Below are 24,566 nucleotides of genomic sequence, written 5' to 3'. Positions count from 1 at the left end.
TTCCTGTACTCTACAACCTCCAGGCAGATTGTAAAGCAGAGGTGGTATCCTGAGGCCTAAGGATGACATGAGATTTTTAAGCATCTCCAAGAGCCCCCCTCTAGCCGCAGTCAGTAATAATTGGTGGCATGGTTTCCTGTCATATTGAAAAAAGAAATTTTGAAATACAAGCTGTAAACAGGTTTAATACTCTTATGAAATCATGTTCCAAAATCCAGAAAGAAAAAAAAAAGAACAAAAAATCCTGTCTCCACTCATCCTGACGACCTAATCTCAGCTGCTTTGCATTGGTGTTTCACCTGCTGCAATCCTTCATCTCCTCCAAAATTTACAATATGTATCCCACATGTGACTCTTCATCTGAAGTTGTTTTGAGTTCTGATATCCTTATTTGATTTCTACTGAGAAATGTTAAAAAATATTCTTTAAAATGAGCTAAACTGGAACAGGAAATCAAGTTGCTAAGAAACATACAGTTGATGGAGATGAAGGAAAATGTGCTTTTAGTGTGGATATTTTCATTTTCTACTATGATGGAGAGTCATAGCACCAGTTAAGCCCTGGGCAGCCAGTGACTTGAACCACCAGAGTTGTGAAATCTTGAGAACTTGATCAGAGGGGTTTAAGTTAAACCCTGGAGTTCTGCCAGTTGAACGACCTCATCCCATATACAGACTTCCACTGTTAAAGAGCAGTTGACTGGGCAGTGAGCAGAAAAGATGGAGCCTGGTCCTACACAGAACTACTACATTCTGGATTCAACCAGGAGAAAGTTGTGGTCATGGTTAAACTATGTCTGTATGCTGCCCAAAGCTCCAAATCATGCCCTACTAAGGACTTATGCACTGTTAGGAGACAGCCCTGCCTGCATCTCCACTACAAGCTCCTTCGAGGATTTCTCTATAACTCTGTCGCTCATTCTTCAGCAAAGGATCGTTACCTTGTCGTGGTGCTGGAGCTTGAGCACCTCAATGATGCCATGAGCTAAACCGTGAAGGGCCACCCAAGACGGGAAGGTCATGACAGAGAGGTCAGACTAAATGCGATCCCTGGGGAAGGTAATGGCAACCCACCTCAGTATTCTTGCTGTGAAAACTAAATGGATCAGTACAACCAGAGATATGTCGGTATACCATCGGAAGATGAGACCCCCAGGTCGGAAGATGGTCAAAATGCTACTGGGGAGGAACAGAGGATGAGCTCAACTAGCCCCAGACGTGATGACGCAGCTAGCTCAAAGCCGAAAGGACGGCTAGCGGCCGACGGTGCTGGTGGTGAACGGCGAATCCGATGTCCTAAGGATCAACACACCATCGGAACCTGGAATGTAAGATCTATGAGCCAGGGCAAATTGGATGTGGTTATTGGTGAGATGTCAAGATTAAAGATAGACATTCTGGGCGTCAGTGAACTGAAATGGACTGGAATGGGCCACTTCACATCAAATGACCACCAGATCTACTACTGCGGACAAGAGGACCACAGAAGAAATGGAGTAGCCTTCATAATTAATAGTAAAGTGGCTAAAGCAGTGCTTGGATACAACCCAAAAAACGACAGAATGATCTCAATTCGAATTCAGGGCAAGCCATCTAACATCACAGTGATCCAAATATATGCCCCAACCACAAATGCTGAAGAAGCTGAAGTAGAGCAGTTCTATGAGGATCTGCAGCACTACTGGACAACACGCCTAAAAGAGATGTTATTTTCATCACAGGAGACTGGAATGCTAAGGTAGGCAGTCAAATGACACCTCGAATTACAGGTAAGTATGGCCTGGGAGAACAAAACGAAGCAGGACACAGGCTGATAGAATTTTGCCAAGACAATTCACTCTGCATAACAAACACTCCCTTCCAACAACCTAAGAGACGGCTTTATACATGGACTTCACCAGATGGACAACACCGAAATCAGATTGATTACATCCTTTGCAGCCAAAGGTGGCGGACATCTGTACAGTCGGTAAAAACAAGGCCTGGAGCTGACTGTAGTTCAGATCACGAACTTCTTCTTGCACGATTTAGGATCAGACTAAAGAGATTAGGGAAGACCCACAGATCAGCTAGATATGAGCTCACTAATATTCCTAAGGAATATGCAGTGGAGGTGAAGAATAGATTTAAGGGACTGGACTTAGTAGATAGGGTCCCGGAAGAACTCTGGACAGAAGTTGGCAGCATTGTTCAGGAGGTGGCAACAAAATACATCCCAAAGAAAGAGAAAACCAAGAAGGCAAAATGGCTGTCTGCTGAGACACTAGAAGTAGCCCAAGAAAGAAGGAAAGCAAAAGGCAACAGTGATAGGGGGAGATATGCCCAATTAAATGCAAAATTCCAGAGGTTAGCCAGAAGAGATAAGGAATTATTTTTAAACAAGCAATGCGTGGAAGTGGAAGAAGACAATAGAATAGGAAGGACAAGAGACCTCTTCCAGAAAATTAGAAACATTGGAGGTAAATTCCAGGCAAAAATGGGTATGATCAAAAACAAAGATGGCAAGGACCTAACAGAAGAAGAAGAGATCAAGAAAAGGTGGCAAGAATATACAGAAGACCTGTATAGGAAGGATAACAATATCGGGGATAGCTTTGACGGTGTGGTCGGTGAGCTAGAGCCAGACATCCTGAAGAGTGAGGTTGAGTGGGCCTTAAGAAGCATTGCTAATAACAAGGCAACAGGAGACGACGGCATCCCCGCTGAACTGTTCAAAATCTTGCAAGATGATGCTGTCAAGGTAATGCATGCTATATGCCAGCAAATTTGGAAAACACAAGAATGGCCATCAGATTGGAAAAAATCAACTTATATCCCCATACCAAAAAAGGGAAACACTAAAGAATGTTCAAACTATCGAACAGTGGCACTCATTTCACATGCCAGTAAGGTAATGCTCAAGATCCTGCAAGGTAGACTTCAGCAGTTCATGGAGCAAGAATTGCCAGATGTACAAGCTGGGTTTAGAAAAGGCAGAGGAACTAGAGACCAAATTGCCAATATCCGCTGGATAATGGAAAAAGCCAGGGAGTTTCAGAAAAACATCTATTTCTGTTTTATTGACTATTCTAAAGCCTTTGACTGTGTGGACCATAAGAAATTGTGGCAAGTTCTTAGCGGTATGGGGATACCAAGTCATCTTGTCTGCCTCCTGAAGAATCTGTATAACGACCAAGTAGCAACAGTAAGAACAGACCACGGAACAACAGACTGGTTTAAGATTGGGAAAGGAGTACGGCAGGGCTGTATCCTCTCACCCTACCTATTCAACTTGTATGCAGAACACATCATGCGACAAGCTGGCCTTGAGGAATCCAAGGCTGGAGTTAAAATCTCTGGAAGAAACATTAACAATCTCAGATATGCAGATGATACCACTTTGATGGCTGAAAGCGAAGAGGAACTGAGGAGCCTTATGATGAAGGTGAAAGAAGAAAGTACAAAAGCTGGCTTGCAGCTAAACCTCAAAAAAACCAAGATTATGGCAACCAGCTTGATTGATAACTGGCAAATAGAGGGAGAAAATGTAGAAGCAGTGAAAGACTTTGTATTCCTAGGTGCAAAGATTACTGCAGATGCTGACTGCAGTCAGGAAATCAGAAGACGCTTAATCCTTGGGAGAAGAGCAATGACAAATCTCGATAAAATAGTTAAGAGCAGAGACATCAGACTGACAACAAAGGTCCGCATAGTTAAAGCAATGGTGTTCCCTGTAGTAACATATGGCTGCGAGAGCTGGACCATAAGGAAGGCTGAGCGAAGGAAGATCGATGCTTTTGAACTGTGGTGTTGGAGGAAAATTCTGAGAGTGCCTTGGACTGCAAGAAGATCCAACCAGTCCATCCTCCAGGAAATAAAGCCAGACTGCTCACTTGAGGGAATGATATTAAAGGCAAAACTGAAATACTTTGGCCACATAATGAGAAGACAGGACACCCTGGAGAAGATGCTGATGCTAGGGAGAGTGGAAGGCAAAAGGAAGAGGGGCCGACCAAGGGGAAGATGGATGGATGATATTCTAGAGGTGACGGACTCGTCCCTGGGGGAGCTGGGGGTGTTGACGACTGACAGGAAGCTCTGGCGTGGGCTGGTCCATGAAGTCACGAAGAGTCGGAAGCGACTAAACGAATAAACAACAACTGTCGCTCATTACACAAGAGCCAGTATGGTGTAGTGGTTAAGGTGTGGGACTGGCACTGGAAGACTCAAGGGAAAGTCCATCCTTACCATGCAGTGTCACTGGGTGCTTTGGGTCAGTCACTTTCTTTCAGCCTAATCTATATTACGGGGTTGTTGGGAGAAATACGAGAAGGAAGTACTGTGTACGTTGTCTTGAATGCCTAACAAAAAGGTGAGACATAAATCCGTAAATAAATAAACTACAAGGTATTTAGAATAAGAAGACCTTGCTTTATTCCTCCTACTTAAATTTTTCCTCATCTTCTCTTTCATTTGCCTCTTGTTCCTGTTTTTAATATTGTCTTCTGAATGAGTTCCCCTGTGATGGTCTGGTGTCTTCCATATCTCACTGTTTTTACAAGCCCTGTCCCTAGAGTTCAAAGGGGCAAGTGCAGAATAGAGCCAGTCTATGGTCTTAATTGATCAGGGTATTTGGTTGTTTGCTACCAAAACTTGGCATTAGGTATGTGTTCTGCTGTTTCTCCTGATCAGCTGGGGGAGCAACTCAGACCCCATCCATCCATGACACATTTCACAAGACTCACAGTGTCAGTGACCAGTACAGAAAGTTCTAAAGTTTTAATGGATGCTTCAAGAAACTAAAATATCATAAAATTTAAGAAAAAAAATACCAAGTTTTGATTGCTCTGTGACTACTATAGGGAAATCTGTCTTTTAATCCTATATATATTTCAATCACCCATTGAAGTCATGTGTTGGGGGTTCTGGGTTATCATAATCAATAATTATACTTTATTTTTAAATTTAGGAAAGTCTTTACTACAGCATAGTTTCAGAATTAAATTATGCAGGAGAAGAAAGAATAGTTTTGTCCTAAATTAGCCTCATTTTATAAACTGTAACTGTGAAGACTTTGTAGTGACATTTTTCTTGATGCATGGTACAAATATTTAGTCTGCCATATGTCCAATGTGGGAGGGCAAAGAAGAAATATTTATTTTGGGTGCTGGCTATAAAAGCAGAGAAATAAAAAGGAACAAACCAGAAATGTATCATTCTAGCACTGTCAATAAATTCAGTACCCCATCCAAATGTTTATCTCTTCCTCAACTAATGGAATAATCTTTTCATGGGCCTTACTTGCTGTTTGACAACGTGTAGCAATATTTAATATTATTATATCACTCATTCTGATAAAAAAAAAGTTCACATTAAACTTATCTGTCTTTCAGAGGTAATGCTTTAAAAGTCATAATAGTGAGTTCAGCTAGCATTAGAGAAAACGTAAAATAGCAATACATGTTGCTTTGTTTCAATATTTCTGGTGTTCCATGGCAGTAATGCTCATTTTATGGTACCTTTTAACATTTTCTTTCAAACATAGCTGGATGAAGAGGATCAAAGGGGTGCATTGCATTTAAAAGTCATTTAAAATGTGAAAGTGTTAAATAGTAGCACTTAAGTAGTAGAAAGTGTTAAGTAGTAACTTAGTTAAATGTTAAGAAGTGACCTTTAATTTTTTTTTGTATTATAAGATTTTTTTAAAAAAAATAAATACATTGTTTTTTAAAACATTGTTTTTTGAAAACATTACAACACTGATTGTTTTTAAAAAATATGAAAAACAATATTATTTTTTAATATTGCTTGCAACATCATCATCATCATCATCATCATCATCAAAAGCTAATAATAATTCAGCTGTTATCCCCTAACAGATAGAATAATGTATTAATTTGTATGGGTTATGCTCTTTTTCTCTGCTTTTAGAATTTTGCAAATAAACAAGCTATTTATGAACAGGTTAATTTCTTATCTGCTTTGAGTACTGAGTATCCCAAGCCATAAAACCTGAATATTTTTTAATAGACTTCTACTATAGTGGAATTCTGTAGCATTAACCTTCTTTGTTTTTATTTGGTTAAACTAATAGAAAGAACTGAAGATGAATGAGTGCAGAGATTCTTATCTGTCAAGCTTGATATGAAATAATTCAACTATATAATAATCAAAACCAATGCTCAGAACTGATTTTTTTTATTCAGCCTACCAAAAATTCTTCCCTTAAAGACATGGTTCTTCATCATTTAACAGCAGACATATAAGCTCTGTTCAGAGGTGATAGTATCATCATATAAAGCTCTAGATATGTCCTGTCCTTATCACTCCAAAGATACTGTTATCCTGCAGGCATTCACAAAGATGTTTGTAGAAGAAATGCCTTCACATATGGCACACATGGACATTTATGTGAACAATAAACTGATAACCTGAGGAGGTAGGAATCTTTGTAAGAGGCTGACATAATTTGATTGATGGCGGGTGGCTTATCTGGAACACTCATACAGTAAATGTTCTGAGAATTATAATCTGTAAATAATTGTATATTGACCAGGGCATGTTGAGCTTTTTCTGAAGGGCATCCTAGAACATCTGTGCTACATCCCAAAGACTAATCAGTACATGCATGGCTTCAATATTTAAGCATCAGCTATGCATATATAGGTCTTGTGTCAAAATTTAAAGTGACTATCCAATTGAAATATGTCTGATTATGTCTTTGGATATTTTGAAAGTGTTTTGAAGTCTTGAAAGGCTAAATTCATTTTTTATGTTGCTTTAAACATGATTATGTATGATCCATTAATCTATTTATCTCTTACTAAATATATGAGTGGATCTGTCAAATTTTACAGAAGTTGTTAGTGAGCTGTAATAAATTCTACAGCTATTCTTTGTTCAGATGAGGAATGTGAAAGTTTCTCAAACTCTAGTAATTCATTCTCCTTTTTATGTAGACAACCTTGTGAAGGTGCTATATTAAAGGCAGTGCTGGAAATTAGAGATTCAAGCTGTGAACTCAAACACTTTTGTTGAAATGTTTCATTAATTTCAACATATTCACATCAATACCGGGTCTTGGAAACAAAACTGCTGACATCTTCATTATTTTTGAATCTTTTGAAACATTTGAACAGTGTATGATTGAATAGGATATAAGACCCTGTTAATTAAATTTATATGTCACAATCATAGTGTCATCAGCATCCAGGTGAAATGTAGATTTCAGATTTATTGATGGTGTGTACAGATTAAAGCAAAAAGCCACAACTAAAAAAAATCTAACACAGACAACCTAATAGAAAGCACACAGACACGTCAGAACCCCCTTCACATGCCGTACCCCCTTTCCCTCAACAGTTCAGTATTCCAGCTCTGGCCATCTCCACCTGATACGACCTTGGACCCCATCATTAGACAAAACATAATTCTTTCTTATTCTCAGCGTCTCTCCCCTCCCATCTGGAGCTTGACACGTGTTGCTTCGATGGCAGAGAACACAATCAAATGATTTAACAATTCTTTGATTGTGGGTTCTGACAATTGGTTTCTAAACCTTTTTACCACCAGACTTACAGCAGAAGTATATTTCTAGAGAGTGTGCTGCTCAGATACCTCTAGTGATAGAACTGGATGCTGATTTTGAAATTGAGTAGCTTCAAGTAATTTTCAAGGTTATATGAACAACCTGGGTTAATTTTTTCATCTGTTCTGTGTTTTCCTTATATATAATTATAATGTGGGTATTGCCGACTGCTTGGAACTATAACATTTAAAATCAAAGTCTTAATTACCTCTAAACTATTATTCTCTCTTCTGTTATTCACATTGAACATGCCTCTCAGCAGGAATGATTATTTGTGCAAATGCTTAAGTAGGAACCTAAAATCCTTTGCTATTTGAAAGCTTGGCAGTGACTTTATCTTATTTCTGTTACTTTCAAAAAGTCTAGGTAGAATTTTTTTTTTTAAAAAAAGTTAGTGTGTCATCAAGTCAGCTCTAAGAAAGTACTAATTGATTTTAACAGGACATATGGATAGCTTAGTTGGTTAGGGAGGCATAATCACATTTTAAAGTAGAAATGGTCGATTTTGCTGAGTGTATAGCAATAAATGGCATCCATGTTCTTTCATATTAATCCTATCTATCATTTTTAGATTCAAAATTTAACAGTATTTAGAAATCCACTAGTATATCTGAATAACTGATGATGCTTATTAAAAATACATCAGTCACTTTTTTTCTCAAATTGGTAAGTCATATATTGAACTATCAATAATAATTTATAAGCAATGCAAATTAGCTTCCTCCTGCAGTTTTGTTTTATTGTTTTCAATCGAACATAACTGGAAGTTCACTTCTAATATAAATGCATAATGTACAGCAACTCAGAGCACACCTGTGTTTTAATGCTAATTTCTGCTATGCTCAACATTTAGGTGATTAGTTTATATTGAGAATTAGAAGTATAATTATCATTTTAAAAGATTGTCTCACTCTACGTGGCTTGCTTAAATCATTTACTATGGCAACTTAGGTCTTGATTCAGTTTGCCACAAAGAAGCTGAATTAGGTCTCTTTTTAAAAAAGAGAGTATTTTTCAGTGTTGCCTTGAGTTATCCCCAATTCCCAGCAATAGTTAAAGTTGCCTCTGGGCTGTTTCTCAGTTATTCCACCAATGTAAAGTCTCTAACTGAACCTCCTCCCTCCCTCCCTCCCTCCCTCCTTCCTTCCTTCCTTCCTTCCTTCCTTCCTTCCTTCCTTCCTTCCTTCCTTCCTTCCTTCCTTCCTCATTAGCCACAGACTATCAACAAAAACCCATCACATAAATCAAAACTGTAGCTCCAGCAAACAAAGAGAAATGAGGGTGATATCTCACACCTGAACAGGTTCTGGGCCTTGGGGACCAGCAATACCTTTGGCTTCTACGCTCAAGATGGAAAAGAACAGAGGCTGCTTTTCTAGACCCTCCAAGAATTGTTCTGGAAGGACATGCCTTTCTGATGCTCAAAGATAGTGGGCACCCAACATTGCAACCTATACTTTTTGTGTAAAGCATGATATCATACCAGAATTTAAGGTGCCAAGGAGGCTCAAGCAGAAGTTTCCAGAAATCACTGTCTGGCTTCTTATCACTTGTACCAGTTCTCAACTTTTCTGTTGAAAACTTGTCAGGCCTGTGCTTTGCATTTTATACCAGTCTGTCTGAGCACTGATTCTGCCAAGATCTATAAAGTCATTAGCAAGTCATTATCTCACCACTTACCCAGGTCCCAGAACCTGATCATCTGAAATTGGATCCCTTGCCTTGTCTGATACACCCTTATATTCATTACAATACATACATATACATGTCAACACACTTTTCTAATATCCTGAGCATGACTGCAGCATATCATGGAGTACAGTCATGATAACTACAGACTTTTTTCTTTCCATCTAAGACAGTTTTTTATCAAAGTTATTACCTAATGCAACAACTATTTTTTTTTAAAAAAAATGACTTACAGTATAAGTCAATGGCTTAAACAATCCTTTTGCTGTTGGACATAAACTTTGGAATTCAGATTTGAACTAGTGTTTAATGTACTGCAGATTTCTTTAGAATCTATAAGTCAGCTGGAATACAGTTATGCACTGGGATAGCCATAACAATTTTTCCTTAATTTTGCACCTTCCATTTGTGCCTTTTGATGCACACAGAAGCTAATAAGATTGAAGCCTCATTTACAGAGCTAGTGTGTGACTCCTTTGAAATCTTGGCAAGTCCTTCAATCAACTTACAGTAAACAGACTGACCTTCCTAGCTTTGAAAACTGCTAGACCTAAGTGGGCATTAACAGGAATAGTTAAATTTTGAGCTAGAATCACAAGAGAAATTAACTTTGTGGAATAATCCTAAATTGAAGCTAGTGAATATGTTTTATTAGAAACAATTGAAAAGGGCTTAGCAACCTTGAACCTATTGATTAGTAATGGGTTTAAGGATTTTGAAAGGTTATGCTTTGAATATAACTTGCATAAATCATTTGCTTGGCAGTATAACAATATGGCCCAGATGTGTTATCAGTACTATATGAATGTTTAAGAAGTGAAGTAAAATCAGCAATCCAATTTTAAACAAAACTAAAAAAAAAAGGATAAATATATATGGGTAATATAACTGATATGAGGGATATGGAATTGGAATATCCAGTTTTCAAAAACCAGTGTGTTCAAGTACATCTGATGACCTAGGGATGAAATTAATTAATCAGAAAATCTTGTCCCATGTTTATTTGACACCTTGAAGAGTGTTTTAAAAAATATGGGATGTTGATATTTTGTGCTGGCATTGCAAGAAATTTGAGGACTCTCTGACTCACATCGTGTGGTCATGTTCCCTTATGGCTCCTTTTTAGTCTCAAGTTATTACAAATGTTAATACAACTCTGGGGAAAAACATAGCAGTTAAAAATGTAAATGTGATGTTGAACTATATTGCCAAAATATGAACTTTGATCTGAGGACTGACCAAGAGAATTGTCTTACATAGACAGAAAGGGCACAGTGATGGATGGAAGCCCTCCATAAGGAGGCAAGTAGTTCAGAGTGAGAGGACAAAGTGGATAAATCTCACGTAGTTGGTTGCTTGAAAACAGTAAAATCTTGAATTTCTGGAACCGTTGAGGAAAAGGTATGTCTGATGGAACTGTGTGTCTGTTAAATACGTGTTTATGCAACTGACATAATTTTTGTCATTTGCATAGACTTAGGTCATATGTATACACTGGGTGTGCTTCAGGTCCCTTCAATCAAAAAGTGCTATTTATTGGGACTCAGGAAGCATGCTTTCTCTGTCACAGCATCTGGAATGATACTATATGCCTCTGAAATCCATGTAGTTCCTACCCTGATGATGTTTTAGAAGACTTTAAAAACTTGGCTATTCTCCCAGACCTTGTGGTAGGGCACTTGTGGAGCCCTGTAGGTGGTGTTTGGTGGGTGGGTGGTATTATATGGGGTGGGCTTTTCCAGATGCTTCCAATTTTCTCTTTATTGTTTGTTTGTTTTACTTTAAGTCACCCAGAGTTGTTGTTGGCGTCTGGAGGCCTCTAAATCATTATCACTGTTATAATATATGTAAACTGTGTCATTATGTAAATCATGGGAATCTATGCAAATTGCATACATTATATCAGTTAGCCAGACTGCTTTGAAAAAAGTTTTCTTCTGTTATTTGGAGGTAACGTTCAAAGTAAAATATTGTCCATTTCATCCAAAGTGTGCTGAATGGTGCTTGTAAAATTGAAGTCTTACTGTAGTGCAGAAGGGATGATCCAGAGACCCACAATTGTCATGAAAAATAGTATGTGGAAGAAGTTCTCATTAATACCAAGAAGCCTCTCAGCTAGATAAGAATCAGCGAAAAGTCCTAGAAGTCCATGGCTGGATTCAGGAGCACTAAGCCATAATGTGATTTTGGTTTGATTTAGGATAATATGTGAACTCTACCACAGTAATTTTTAAACCATAGTTTAGAGCTTTAAAAATGAAGCAGGCATTCACAGCTATTCAACAAACTATGGTTAAAACAAACCATGATTTTGTGCAATGTGTAATTTGGTCAATGATTCTGGGGATGCTAGTATTTCTATTTGATGTGTCTTTAACACACTTTAAAAAAAATAAGACTGTCTTGTGTCAAGCTCAGCTGCTAGTGACTGAAGATAATGACAAACCACTTCCACATTATTCTGGGATTTATTTATTAATTTTTAATCTCCCAGCCTAGCTTAATGCCCAGGATTTCCTAAAGAAGTACTAGAAGTACTAACCAGATCCAACCTTGCTTAGTATTTGGGGGGGGGGGGAGGCACTATTACAGTCTTCCTAATGACATCCTGTATAAGATATGTGTGTGTGAGAGAGAGAGAGACAAAAAGAGAGAGAAAGTGAGTAAAACTTTTTATTGAATATCATTTATTATAATATTATCTAACATTCACACTGCAAAAGTCTGTGTACATTCACAGAAGGGACAGTTATTTTGGAAAGACTACAACTGAACTCATGACACTTTGATTAAGTGTTATTAACATCAATGTTACTAATTTTTCACCCATGTCTAAATTTAAAACTCAACACATTGAAATGTGTTTTCATTATGAATCGTGAGCTTAATACTTTTTACTTTAGTCTGTGGTGAACATGCAGTTACACACACACACACACACATACACAAACAGGGAGCGAGAGAGAACAATGTGATTTTTATTTTAAGTTTTATTTTTAGTCTAAACTATATTTTATTTTTGCATAATTTTGTATTAAAGTTAATAAATTAAATTTTGTGTATTTCTACATGTCAAAAGTAATGTATCCACCATTAATTGAAGAAGAAGATATCACATAAAAGGTCATGTTTTGTTTTTTCAGGAGCTTACAGAAAGGAATTAATATCCTTGAGTTGCCATGCATTCTACCAAAGCTTTTAACAAGCTATTTTACACGTCTTAAATGTTGTGACTGCAGTTATTCTCACTGCTTCATCTACTCTCCAAAGACCTCTTTGTGATTTCAGTATGGAACCATTTTGACAGGTCATTTTAACTTACTTAGCTGTGGAGCTTCAAGTCTGCATTTTCTATTCCTTGAATATGTTCTCAGTGAACAGAATCTTATTAGTCATCAGTATGGGATGCTTTTAACTTTGATGCTTCAGGAGAAATTGTTTTTCAGACATGGGTGTCACAGAGGTGGAAAGAGGGGACAAGTAACATCACATGCATTATGATGTCAATGTTCCAGTGACATGAATTATGTGTTGCACATATGAAAGCTTATGGTGTCATTGTAGTTTTTCTCTGATACCTGTGTTTTCAAACTATCAGTGGCATTCTAGCTGTATGAGGCATCATGCAAGTTTATTGAATCAAGTGCTTATTCTTCTGTTACCTGTTGTGCAAATTATATGATAAAAAATGAACAAATACCGCAACTCATTTGTTGTTTAACATTTTAGCAATAAATGAATTACATTTGCAATTCTTAAAGCATTTCTTTTGAGATTCATAAAGGAAACAGTTTCAGGATCAATATAGTTATGAGACATTATTGATCAAGTCAAATTGTTTCAATGCTTTCCATTAAAAAGAACCAGCACAGCAACATATGTTTGACCATGTTTTTATTGAGCTCCAACCCTTCTGATTTAGCATATGCTAATGATCCCTTCATCTGGTGAGCAGAGGTTTTACTTTTGAGGCTATTGATTATGGCATTCTTAACTTCTGTCCCCCACCTGATGGATTTGTTGAATTACTGTTGTTTTTTCTTGTTATATCCATTGTTTTTAATCTGAATAAACAATATGGGGAACTGTATACTACTCAGCTGCTCTAGTTGGAGCAACTTACAAGCATTGTAAAATAAAAATAAATTAAATAAAAAAAATCACATGTGGATCCCAGTTTACTTCAGGAGTTGCACAATTTGCCATATCTTTCAGTATCCATATCGGTTTGCTTGTTTGTCTGTTTGTTTGTTTTTCCCATGTTGGAGAGAGGATGTTATCATGGAACTGGCACCATTACCCCACTCTTGAGTCATGAAACTTATTCTGGCTGCTTTAAATCTTTGAAAAAGCCTGAAGAGATCCAGTATCTTCTGTGTCATATTATTTGTTGCTTGGCATGCCTTTTCTTTGGTCCTTCCTTTCTTTGTGGACAAATCAGGGTCATGCTACACATTATTTTAAAGATGTTGTAAGGTGGTAAAGTTGAAGCAATATAATTATTTGTTGACAATTACAAGGTCTTTAATCCCAGTAATGAGACCAGTCTGTTCTAAAGGGGTAAAGCTATTGCATTACCAATTCTAATGTCTCAGTTCAGATCAAACCCTCTGCTGTTAATTTTAAGAGTGTTGGTGGTGATGGAAAATGTAGTTGCTAACCACACCTTCCTTCCTTCCTTCCTTCCTTCCATCCATCCATCCATCCATCCATCCATCCATCCATCCATCCCAGTACATCTTTTGTCTGATCTTTCTTCCACTTTCTGAGAAATAGGATGGAATCAGGCATGAAACTTGTTAGATAAACTTTTCTGATTTATATATTGCGATGTAATATTACTCCAAGAGGGTGGTCAACCACTAAATGGAGACTAGAGGAGTGTCAGTGAGTATCTTCAATCCATGGATGTCATAAATATACCCTCCTCCTCCACACACTTTCACAGCTCCTGAAGGAGAACAGGAAAAATTTGGGGCCAGCAATAAAGCAAATACAATATGTCATAACGATGAAGGATCACTATAGCCAACTCCTTTACTGATCTTTCAGTCTGAAGCATCCAAAATGCTGACTTGTTTATTAAGTCATATCACATTTATTAAGTGTAATTCAACTTCTAGGCTCTAAACCTCAACTGAACATAGTGGCAACGAAACAGTGGAAGCAGTCACCCTGAAAATAAGTTGGCGATTCACTCCTCTGCTTTTAAATAACTATAAAATATACGGATTGTCTTCTCCTTTCTTTAATTATCAAGATTTATTTGTTCTCTTGCTTCTAATATCCACCAAAAATACTTTCTGTCAGCATTAAATTCTTGGATCAATAAATTTGGATAGTGATCTTGAGAAAAGTCAGTATTCACTATTACAAAACTGCATGCTCTGGCTGAGAAGCAGTGGCTGCAGAGAAAATTAGGGACCGGGAGAACCAGGATACTGTACATATTTTAAATCAGAGCTATTTAGAGTCACTGCTGTATCCTCTTTCTATACAACAGTAAGCCAGCAGCTTGAACAACTTACTTGTATGAGTGATGAGAGAGGCAATCAAATTTCACAAAAAATAGCTGATATATCTGGAGATGTTGCAGAATTAAAAAGTCCTTTGAATGTTTGTGGTTCAGACAGCCTAGATAGGATATGTACAATAGGAAATCTCCCAGCCACATCTTATTCTTGGCAATTGCAGTATATTCACAATTGGCTGGATCTAAAAGTTTACCTACTGAAATCATGTAATAATTGATTTTGTTATCTCTAGTTTGATGAATCTATTCTGAGCTTGACTAAGGGTTCATTTCCACAGCAGTCTTAAGTGCTTGTCACCTGTGCTGGACTTAGCAGGAAATGAAGTTGGCTTAAGAAATCATTGTCCAGATATCAATCTGCTCCTCACTTTTGACAATGATGTCAAATGGGGATCTGTCCAGATAATTGCTGGAATCCCCTGCTGCTTTCCTTTTTGAACCCATGATGGGTTAGCAAGCGCCACTCTCATTTTTTTCTCTGTGGACAGATCTTTGAGGACATGTGGTTTCTATTTAGCAATCTTTTTCATGAATCCCTTTGTTTTGGGTAGAAATTTGCCAGTTTCACAAAAGATTGTAGACAGATTTATCATTCTTGCTCTCACTTGAGCTAGCAGTGGAAGCTACTCCACCAGTTTGGCAGTGGGTGAAGGCATTCAACTGGCCCACCAGTGGAGTTTTTTTTTAATAAAGAGTAAAAGGAAATAATGGAGGAAAAAATCAACTGTTTCATTGTTCCACTAGTTTGGGGTGAAGAACGATCACTGTTCACTGGACCTCTCTGACTAGTTATCAGAAGTTTTATACATCATGCAATTATTTATACAGTTTTATTTTGCTGAGCTGACCAGGAGCTGTGCATGAACATCCATGAAGATTTTTCCATACTCTAAAAAAATGCTAAGTTGACTAGCTCTGCTCCCCTCTTGCAATGTTCTAACATTTCAGTGGTTGTTCAGTTTTATTCCTATTTGGAATGGCTTTCTGATAACTGAGATACTCAGCACTTCTACTTTCCTCTTGGGGTCTTCTGTTGCTGTCCAATAAGAAGCTGATCTTTTTGACCAAAGCATTTTGCATTATATTGTTCACTGGCATTTTGTTAATAATTGTTCCCACTGGAACTGTTAAGGGTGCTTACATGCTTGCATTGCTTAGGATGTCGTTTTGAAGATCTTATTCATTATTTAGTGGAAGTACCCCGAGGGTGTTTGTTAAAAAGCACCAAGTAAAAATTGTTAAAATAAACATTGGGCAGATAGTGCTCTTGCAGTTGCTATAAATAGGATGTTATTTCTTATACTATAAAGTGTCCCAACAGTAAATGAGGATCAAACATAACAAAACTGATCATGTGTGAATGTACCCAGTTCTATAGATTTCCACAATTAGTTTTGAATGGGATTACATCTCCATAGATGGAGATGGTATGCAATTTGGGGATCCACCTAAAATCTCAGCTCCTTCTTGAAGAGCTAGTGACAGCTATGGACAGGAAGACCTTTGTACAACTTTATCTTGTATTCCAGTTGCATCTGTTTCTGGATTGGGGGTCTTACTCAGTAACACATGCCTTGAACGTCTCTCACCTGTATTACTGTCAACATACTCTACACGTGGCTGCCCTTGAAAAACACTCAGAAGCTAAAACTGGTCCAGAATGTGACAAATACAAGTGGAGCTGGGTGGACCTTGGTACACTTATATAACATTACTATGTGTGAGCTGCCCTAGTTACCAGTAGACTTCCAGGTGCAATTCAAGGTGCTTGTGGTCATCTATAAAGCCCTGCAAGGCACAAAGCCTGTATATTTGTGGGACCATCTCCTGTATATTGTCTGGATGCTTTGTAACACAAGAAATAACACCCAATTATCTCTGTCCATTTTTCAAGATCTGACAGTGGCATGTTCTGAGTTGGCATCAATTAAACAGGGCTCAATGTTTCAAGGTACGCAGAAGGTATGCCTTCTCTTGCATCCTCTGCCCTATGGAACAGTATCCACACTCCCTGCCCCTAAGATTCAGGTGACCCTGACCCTGCTGGACTAAGAATGCCCTGAAGACCTGGTTCTTTCCCCCGGCACTGGGACAGGATAGTATATGAGCCTATCGTAATTACATGAGGTTGTATTTTGTTTCCCATATGTGTTTTATTATCTTATTTTGATATTGCAAACTTTTTAACCCTTGGTAAATGGCTTCTTGGTGAATGGGTAGCCATATAAAATGAGTGGGTGAATGAATGAATGAATGCATGAATGCATAACAATGATAATTCGTACCAGTCTAAATCTGGATTTTCTTTTATTTTCTCTTAGAGCACAGATATGAGTCCTGCCACCAGTACCAACTCACTTCCTGTTAGCCCACTTACTGAAGAGCCATTGCCATTCAAGGTAAAACTGTTTGATGATGATGATGATGATGATGATGATGATGATGATGATGAACAAAGCTTAATGTAGCATTTGACTTAAAGAGGGGCATGTTGTGAGTTCTCCTCAGTACTGCTACATTTTTGTGAAAACTATGATGAATACTCAAAATGGTAAAGAAAATGGTGAAAGCAAACTTCCATCCCTTCAGGGGCACACATAGACTGTGTGTGTGTGTGTCTGTGTGTGTGTGTGAGTGCATACATAGTGGGATGGTGGTGCTATTTAACATACTCAACCAGAGGGCATTTATTTGTCTCTACTGTGTTCATGGAGCTATGTGCATGGAGGGAGCTTAATCTAAAATCATATTTCATTCATGTTAACCAAGGCAATCCTGACTTCTGTCTTAATGTGATTTCGGAGATATAATACCGCTGCAGTCACTTTGTCAATAAGGCAAAGTGATAATACATCATAATTAACCCAATTCCTATTTATCATAGTAGGCTGCCCCAGGAGTCTTGTAGGTCAGTTGCTGGTTCCAGAGCTTCTGCAAATGGAGACTGTAATAATGTTTGTTCAGTTTATAATATTAAACCTAAAAAAACAATCCTTTTTGAACGGCTTGATAGCTAGAGGGCTGATCATGTGGTTTTTGCCTGCAATGTCTATCCGAAGTCTGAGTCGTTCAAATTTTAGAAAGCCACTAGTCCTACAGTGGAGGTGGTTCTGACCCAGGAACAAGATCCCATTCTTTATCTGTTGGAGAACATCAGGAATAGGGCCTAAGCCAAGAGGGGTGGAGAAGGAATGGCTGAGGTAAAGCTGTATTAGAAGGCACTCTAGTTGAGGCACTAGTAAATGCACTTCTAGCTGCTAGAAAGAGAAATGTTTTGGAGAGCTGCTAGTGGGCTGGATTAGGCTTATGGTTCTGTGGTTCCCATTTCTTGCATTTGACTGATCCTCTGGACTTCAAAGCTCTTTCCTTCTTTGATATTCTATGGCTTTACACCTTCTGTACTAGAATATTTGTTACTTTGCTAGGTATTGGAGAGCTGGGCATTACCAGCCTGTGTCTTTTCGGTACAAAATGTTTTTTTATTTATCACATTTATATATTTCCATTTTTCTATCCACTGAATTCAAGTTAGTGTCTTTTTTTCCCCCAAGCACTGGCAAGCTTGTTTAGAATTAGAAGTCTACTGCACATATTATAACAATATTTGCATTCAAATATTGATCTGGAGATCATTTGGGGAGTCCTAGGAAGGAAGGAAGGAGTCAGACAATAATTTGATGTGAAGGCAAAGATAAGTCTGCTGCTTGCTGTTCTAAGAGAGAAAAAGGAAGGTTTTAAAAATCAAAATAAAATATGCTTTCATTGGGGCCTCAGTGGTTGTTTTTACTCTTAACTGTTTTTGAACAAAAGGTATCTTTTCCTAAGGAAACACTAAGGTCAGGCTCCAGGGAGAGTCAGATATATCTCTGAGAGCCAGCACCATTAAGTGGAAATAAAAGTAATATAAAATGCAACACTTTTTCTTATTGCTTTCCTACTCGCTCCAGGAGAGAGCAATATTGTCTCAGCAGTAATGTGATGGAATGATTTTATATGCAATAACCCCTTCCAAATGCTGTCAGTCTGTGATATTGGGTTCTGATGACAAGAAGCGTATTCCTCCGGCCAACACAATTGTGATGCTTCCCATCTTCCCGCTTGCCTGAAGTGAACAGAAACGTTTAAATTTATAATTTGGTTTGCTAGGGCAGTGCTGAGAACAGTCATGTCGCTAAACAGGACACAAGAATGGAGTCTCTGTGGGTGAACGGATGGCCTTTCTTGTAATTCAGAGTTGAATCTGAAATAAGCCAAAGCTATCTTTTCAGAAGAATACATTCTAAGGGGAAAAGTGACATTTCATGGATTTTATAATGCCCTTTTCTGTTCCAGAGAGGGAAGATTGTGTGCACTAGTTACAGAATATTACATAGTATTTCTTCTTCTTCTTTGTGCAGTTTCTTATTTCTTCTCTCCTGTACAGGTTGAGCTCACCTTCCTCTTCCATTTCTCTACCCATAACTCTAATCATGCCAAACCGTCTTTTAATTATTTAAAGTGACTTGAATTCAGTTTTCCTCTCACCTGCAAGAGTGCCCTATCCCAGACACGTTCCTGCTAATATATTACTTTGTGGCAGAATACACTTACAGACTACAAGTAAACTGAGTGGAAGCTATTTTTAATTATTTTTTTTTTTAAAAAATAAGTTTATTAAAAAGATTTAAAAACTAAGGTAGAAACTAATGTGAAAGTGAAAGTTCTCCTGTGCAAGCTCCGAGTGTAATACAAACTAATATAAACTAAGGAAGAAAAAGAAAAAAATAAAGAAATCAGAAAGAAAGCTAAAAGTGCAAGAAAGAAAGAAAAAAATAAAAGAATACTAGAAAAGAAAGAAAAAAGGTAAAAAGTAGCTTCTGATCTTCTTTACAGCAGTTATAAGTACAATTATAAATTTACCTCTTTCTTTAAAGTTACATCATGACCCTCTTCTTTCTATAATCTATCCTGTCTAAACATCAAAACCATAACTCTTAAGTTCATTTTTTTCTGTTTCATGCAAAAAGTCCATAAGGGGTTTCCAGTCAGCAATAAATGTAGATAATGTCTTCTTTCTAATCAAACAAGTCAATTTGGCCTGGAAGCCACTTTTAAAGCGAAAACTTCCTGACATTTAGGCCAGGAGGTTAGATGAGCTCTACTGGTTAATGTTGTTTTTGTGTACATTGGCAGTGTTGATTCTGACCTTGGACATTATGGATTGGATTGTATACACTGTTGTTTTTCACTTTGTATGTTGCCCAGAGTCACTATATTGAGATGGACAGCCATATAAGTTGTGTCAGTAAATAAATACATAACATTTAAAAGACTTCTTTGTGATGCTGGACTGCTATTTCATTCCATTTAAATTTGGAACATTCCATTTAAATTTGAAGTTGATCTATTTATCTGAACATCAGGAAATGGTTTGGCTTATACTAATCCCATATAAGTTAAATAAGAATCCAGGTGGGAAGAGGATTTCTATTCAGAATCTACCCACTCTGACATAGTGAGCATAGACTTTGTAAACATTGGCAATCATCCTATTCTACAGAGGATCCATTCACATGGAAGGCCAGCTGTAGTGCTGTTAAGGCCTTGCCACCTTCCAAGTCCTGTTAAATCTCATAGCCTGACATAGCTAATTGCAGAATAGGGGATGCAGAATGTTTTCAGACCATGGGCCTTAATTGGCCTTTGAGTAGAATGTGGGGGCTATGTTTCAAAAAGTAAGTAAAGAAGTAGGCAGAATTAAAATAAGAAATATATTTGACATGATTTAATTTCAAATGAAAATGAAATGAATTATATGCTGTTAATGTGATTACATCTTATGCGCAGGATAGAATAATTAATTAATTAATTAATTAAGAAAGTTTTGCTTCCAGAGCTCCTTACCACTGCTCACTTTCCTTACCTTCTGCCTTCTGCTTCTGAACCAAACTTGCATACTGGACTGACCTCCCAACTGGCAGTTGTTTTCAGGGTTATTACCACAATAAATCCATCAAGCTAATCTTGTAGTTGTAAATCCAATCCAAGTTTAGGCCACAAAAGTAAACTGACTGGAAAAATAGCATATGAAGCAATAAATGAGTTGAAAAGTCAAGAGCTGATCAAAGTCAAAAGCTGAAAATTTTAAGATAGCAAGGATTCTGATGAGCTGAGAGTCATGGGCAACCTTCTCAAGATGGAGGATGGATGGATGGATGATAAATGATAGATTTTCTCTCCCTACACCACAATACTCTGTTGGGCTAAGAGAGTCACCCAGTGAGCTTCACTGGCTGAAGGTGGACTTGAACCTGCTTCTCCTTGGTCCTAATCCAACACCTTAAGCACCACATAACCCTGGTTCCAGTGACTTTACCACACCAAGACTGCTCCCTAAATACCAGAAGCTCTGACTTTACCAACCACAGTTGGCTTTGAACAGATGACTGGGCATATTATACCAAGTAATCCTGCCTAGTTCTTTTTGCACATAACACTACTTTGTCATTCAGGAAGGGCAACAAACAGATAACAATAGCACAGAAGACTAGAATGCTCAAAAAATGTAAAGTTAAAGAGATTTGCAGCTGTCTGAACTTTCCAACACCTAATATTCTCTATGATTATTCTGTTCTTCAATATGTGGGGACTCTGAGTGTGTTTTGCCACATACGCTACCACCCCTAGGGACTCAAGCTTTATGCAGAAGGTTACCAAATCTAGCAGTATGGGTATCATAAGTAATGCAAACTCCAGTGCAATTACAAACGTATATATGAACATTCAAGAAAAGATGGCTTTAGGAGATGAGCTAAAAAGCTTGCTCTGACATAAAATCACAAAGGAGATGTGTGTTTGAAGTAGAGGGGGGATGCAGATCATCCTTACTATCTGTACATTGCAACAGAGTTCAAAATACAGCTTTGCAGATCAGACCTGCAGGAATCAGGAGGTCTGGGAAGGAAAGTTCCTGGGTCCTGCCTACTGTCCTGCCTTTTTCCTTCATACATAAGGAATCCTTCAAGATTTGTATATACCGTTGTCTTTTAAGTGCAGCCTTGGCAGAAGTTATTATTTATTTATTTTCTATCCCACCTTTATTATTTTTATAAATAACTCAAGGCGGTGAACATGCCTAACACGCCTTCCTCCTCCTATTTTCCCCACAACAACCACCCTGTGAGGTGAGTTGGGCTGAGAGAGAGGGACTGGCCCAAGGTCACCCAGCCAGCTTTCATGCCTAAAGTGGGATTAGAACTCACAGTCTCCTGGTTTCTAGACCAGCACCTTAACTACCAAACCAAACTGGCTCTGTTTTATAAACTCCTTCTATGTACTTATATACATATATATATATATATATTATTTATTTATTTATATACATACACACTTACATACATACACACACACACACACGTATATATGCATACATACACACACACAAACTCCTGTCCTGCCTGCTTTGCACATGCTTGAAAGGGATGGCCCTGTAAACCAGTGTGGTTCTGATTTTTGCTTTGTTCATGGTAGATTATTTACTTGGATGACAAAAATTTACAATTCCTCCCAACCAATGAAACTCACTTCTCCAAAACCCTTGATGTTGTTACCTTGGAAGTTAAAAAAAACCAAGCTCAGAAAATTCCAGCAATGCAACCTACCAACCTGAGCCACACTTATTTGCTACCATTATGAATATAATTACTTCCTGTACTTTTATGCTCCCAGTAACAGGAGTTACTTGACCAATGAATTTGAGCAGTGTTTGGTTGCTACTCAGATCCAGCACAGCTAATAATTTTTTTTTAACCTATAATTGGGAAACTCACATTCTGCCCCCTTTTCATTATTTTTTTTGAATAAGTATTCAGCCACAAGTAGAGATGGATAAATCGCTTTTTTTCTAGGTTTCCATAATGGCATCTGGAAGTTGCGAATGGGTCCGCAATACTTCCTTTATTTCCAGCAGGGTCTCTGCCTTACTTGATGTTTTGATTTATAAACAAACAAACAAACAAAGGTCACCTGCATACTGCAAAGCAGAATATCAGCCTGTAGCATTCTTTTTATTCCAGATGAACTCATCAGCCCAAAACGATCGTGGATTCCTGGTCTCTTTCCAGTCCATGTCATTTTGCATTCATAAGTCAGTTTAATCCAATTTCTACATCGGTCCACAGTTAAATACTGACATTTATTATCATACACATTTTCCCCATGTAAGTTTTATGTGCAAGTATCTCTATTAGTCTGGGGAGAGTGGAATATTAGCCTCCAGTAACTAGACACAAGTAATTTTTAATGAATAGCCATAAAAGATTTCCCACAATTTCTTAAATTAAAAGAAGAAAAAGTTTTTTCATGATCCCAGGAAATGACACAGTTGTGTAAGGTGTTATAGACAAATGCTGCATTCATGCTCCCACATGCTTTGAAGCAACTTTGAGAGATCAAATCTGAAATGCTGCACACCTCTATTAAGAACTGAGTGGCTCTTAATGAAGAAACTCTCTCTGCATATTTCCACCCAAACTAACATTTGGCTAGGGATCAGATTCATATAATGTGTTGTATCACAGAATTCAAGGATAGGCATCTCCTCAGTTTGAGTGCTAATATCCCCTGCAGTCCTGTTTTAATTGCTTGTCTGATTCATCCTGATGCTAGATGATATGATTGATCATATAGTTAGATTGTATGTTATGTTATTTTGTTTTAACCCTTTGAATATGAGAATGTAATCCACTCAGAGTCATATGTGATTGACTGTGCATATGAACATCTTAGGCTAGGAAAGAATTGTTAATGAGTATTATCAAAATAAGTTTGATATTGCCTGCCATGCATCCCAGGTGGTGCTGATTTAAAAAAAAAATAAAGGCAACACTATAATAATATGAAAAGACATAAATGGAACAAAACAAGAAAATGCAGTAATACAATTACGAATAATAAAAATCTGGTTGTAAAGACAGAATATCTGTTTATCAGATCAAGATTTTTAAAAGCTGCCAAGTCTGTGTGTGTAATTTCTACCGTCCAAGATTTTATTGTACAGTAAAAGTAGAGACAATAACTGAGTAAGTTGATATAAAGCTAGCCCGCTTAATAGTTTGTGCTCTTTTCTGAAACATGTCAACAAATTATTTAGCCAAGTTTTTTTTCCCCCTGAGGTTTAGGGGATTTTTAAGCAATCCTGCACTTTAATTCATATTGACTTTTTTTTAATGAGTATTTAAAATGACACAGGTTGGTTGATTTATACCTGTTTGAGGGAACTGATCATTCTCTTCAACATTTATTAGCTTGGATACTTTGTTCTCAGTTCAGTAATTAGCCTGGCAGATTATATTCCTCCAAGAGAATGAAATAGCACCATTAATAAAAGTGAACAGTCCTGGGCAGAAATATTAAGAGAAAACAGTGTGGGAGACTTGTCTTTCATCATTCTTCCACTCCTTGTCCTCTTTTTCTTTTTAGGTGGAACTTCAAGTTATATACTCCTCACATTTATTTATTTTTTTCTTTAAACACTTATACTACACACTTTAGCCAAAAAGACCTGTTACAAATTACAGATCAATAAAGACACAAGCCTTACCCTTAGGTTTACGATCTACACCAGACATAACATGAAAAGAGAAAAAGAGGGGTAGGGAAAGTAAAATAAGACTAAGTTCTTAGTATTATAAAGGTCTTAAGACTCTCCCATCACACCTCACTGGAATGACTGCTAAAGAAGGGACTCAGCCTGATAAACTGCATTCTCAGAATGGTAATTATATTTTCCTTAAACTAT

The 24,566-nt window shown here is 37.5% G+C and overlaps 1 protein-coding gene across 2 annotated transcripts in view; it reads left to right on the top strand.

Annotated features, from left to right (window-relative positions):
• Positions 1-24,566, top strand: part of CCSER1 (coiled-coil serine rich protein 1) — a 511,517-nt gene that overhangs the window by 371,504 nt on the left and 115,447 nt on the right. For both annotated transcript variants that reach the window (XM_063310081.1, XM_063310082.1), the window contains exon 7: positions 17,110-17,187. In XM_063310081.1, the coding sequence (XP_063166151.1) occupies positions 17,110-17,187 (78 nt within the window). The remainder of the gene's footprint in view (positions 1-17,109; positions 17,188-24,566) is intronic.

The sequence above is a fragment of the Candoia aspera genome, chromosome 8 (genome assembly GCF_035149785.1).
Source record: "Candoia aspera isolate rCanAsp1 chromosome 8, rCanAsp1.hap2, whole genome shotgun sequence".
Lineage (NCBI taxonomy): Eukaryota > Metazoa > Chordata > Lepidosauria > Squamata > Boidae > Candoia > Candoia aspera.
The sequence above is the reverse complement of the archived record's forward strand: the minus strand, read 5'-3'. Positions and strand labels throughout refer to the sequence as shown.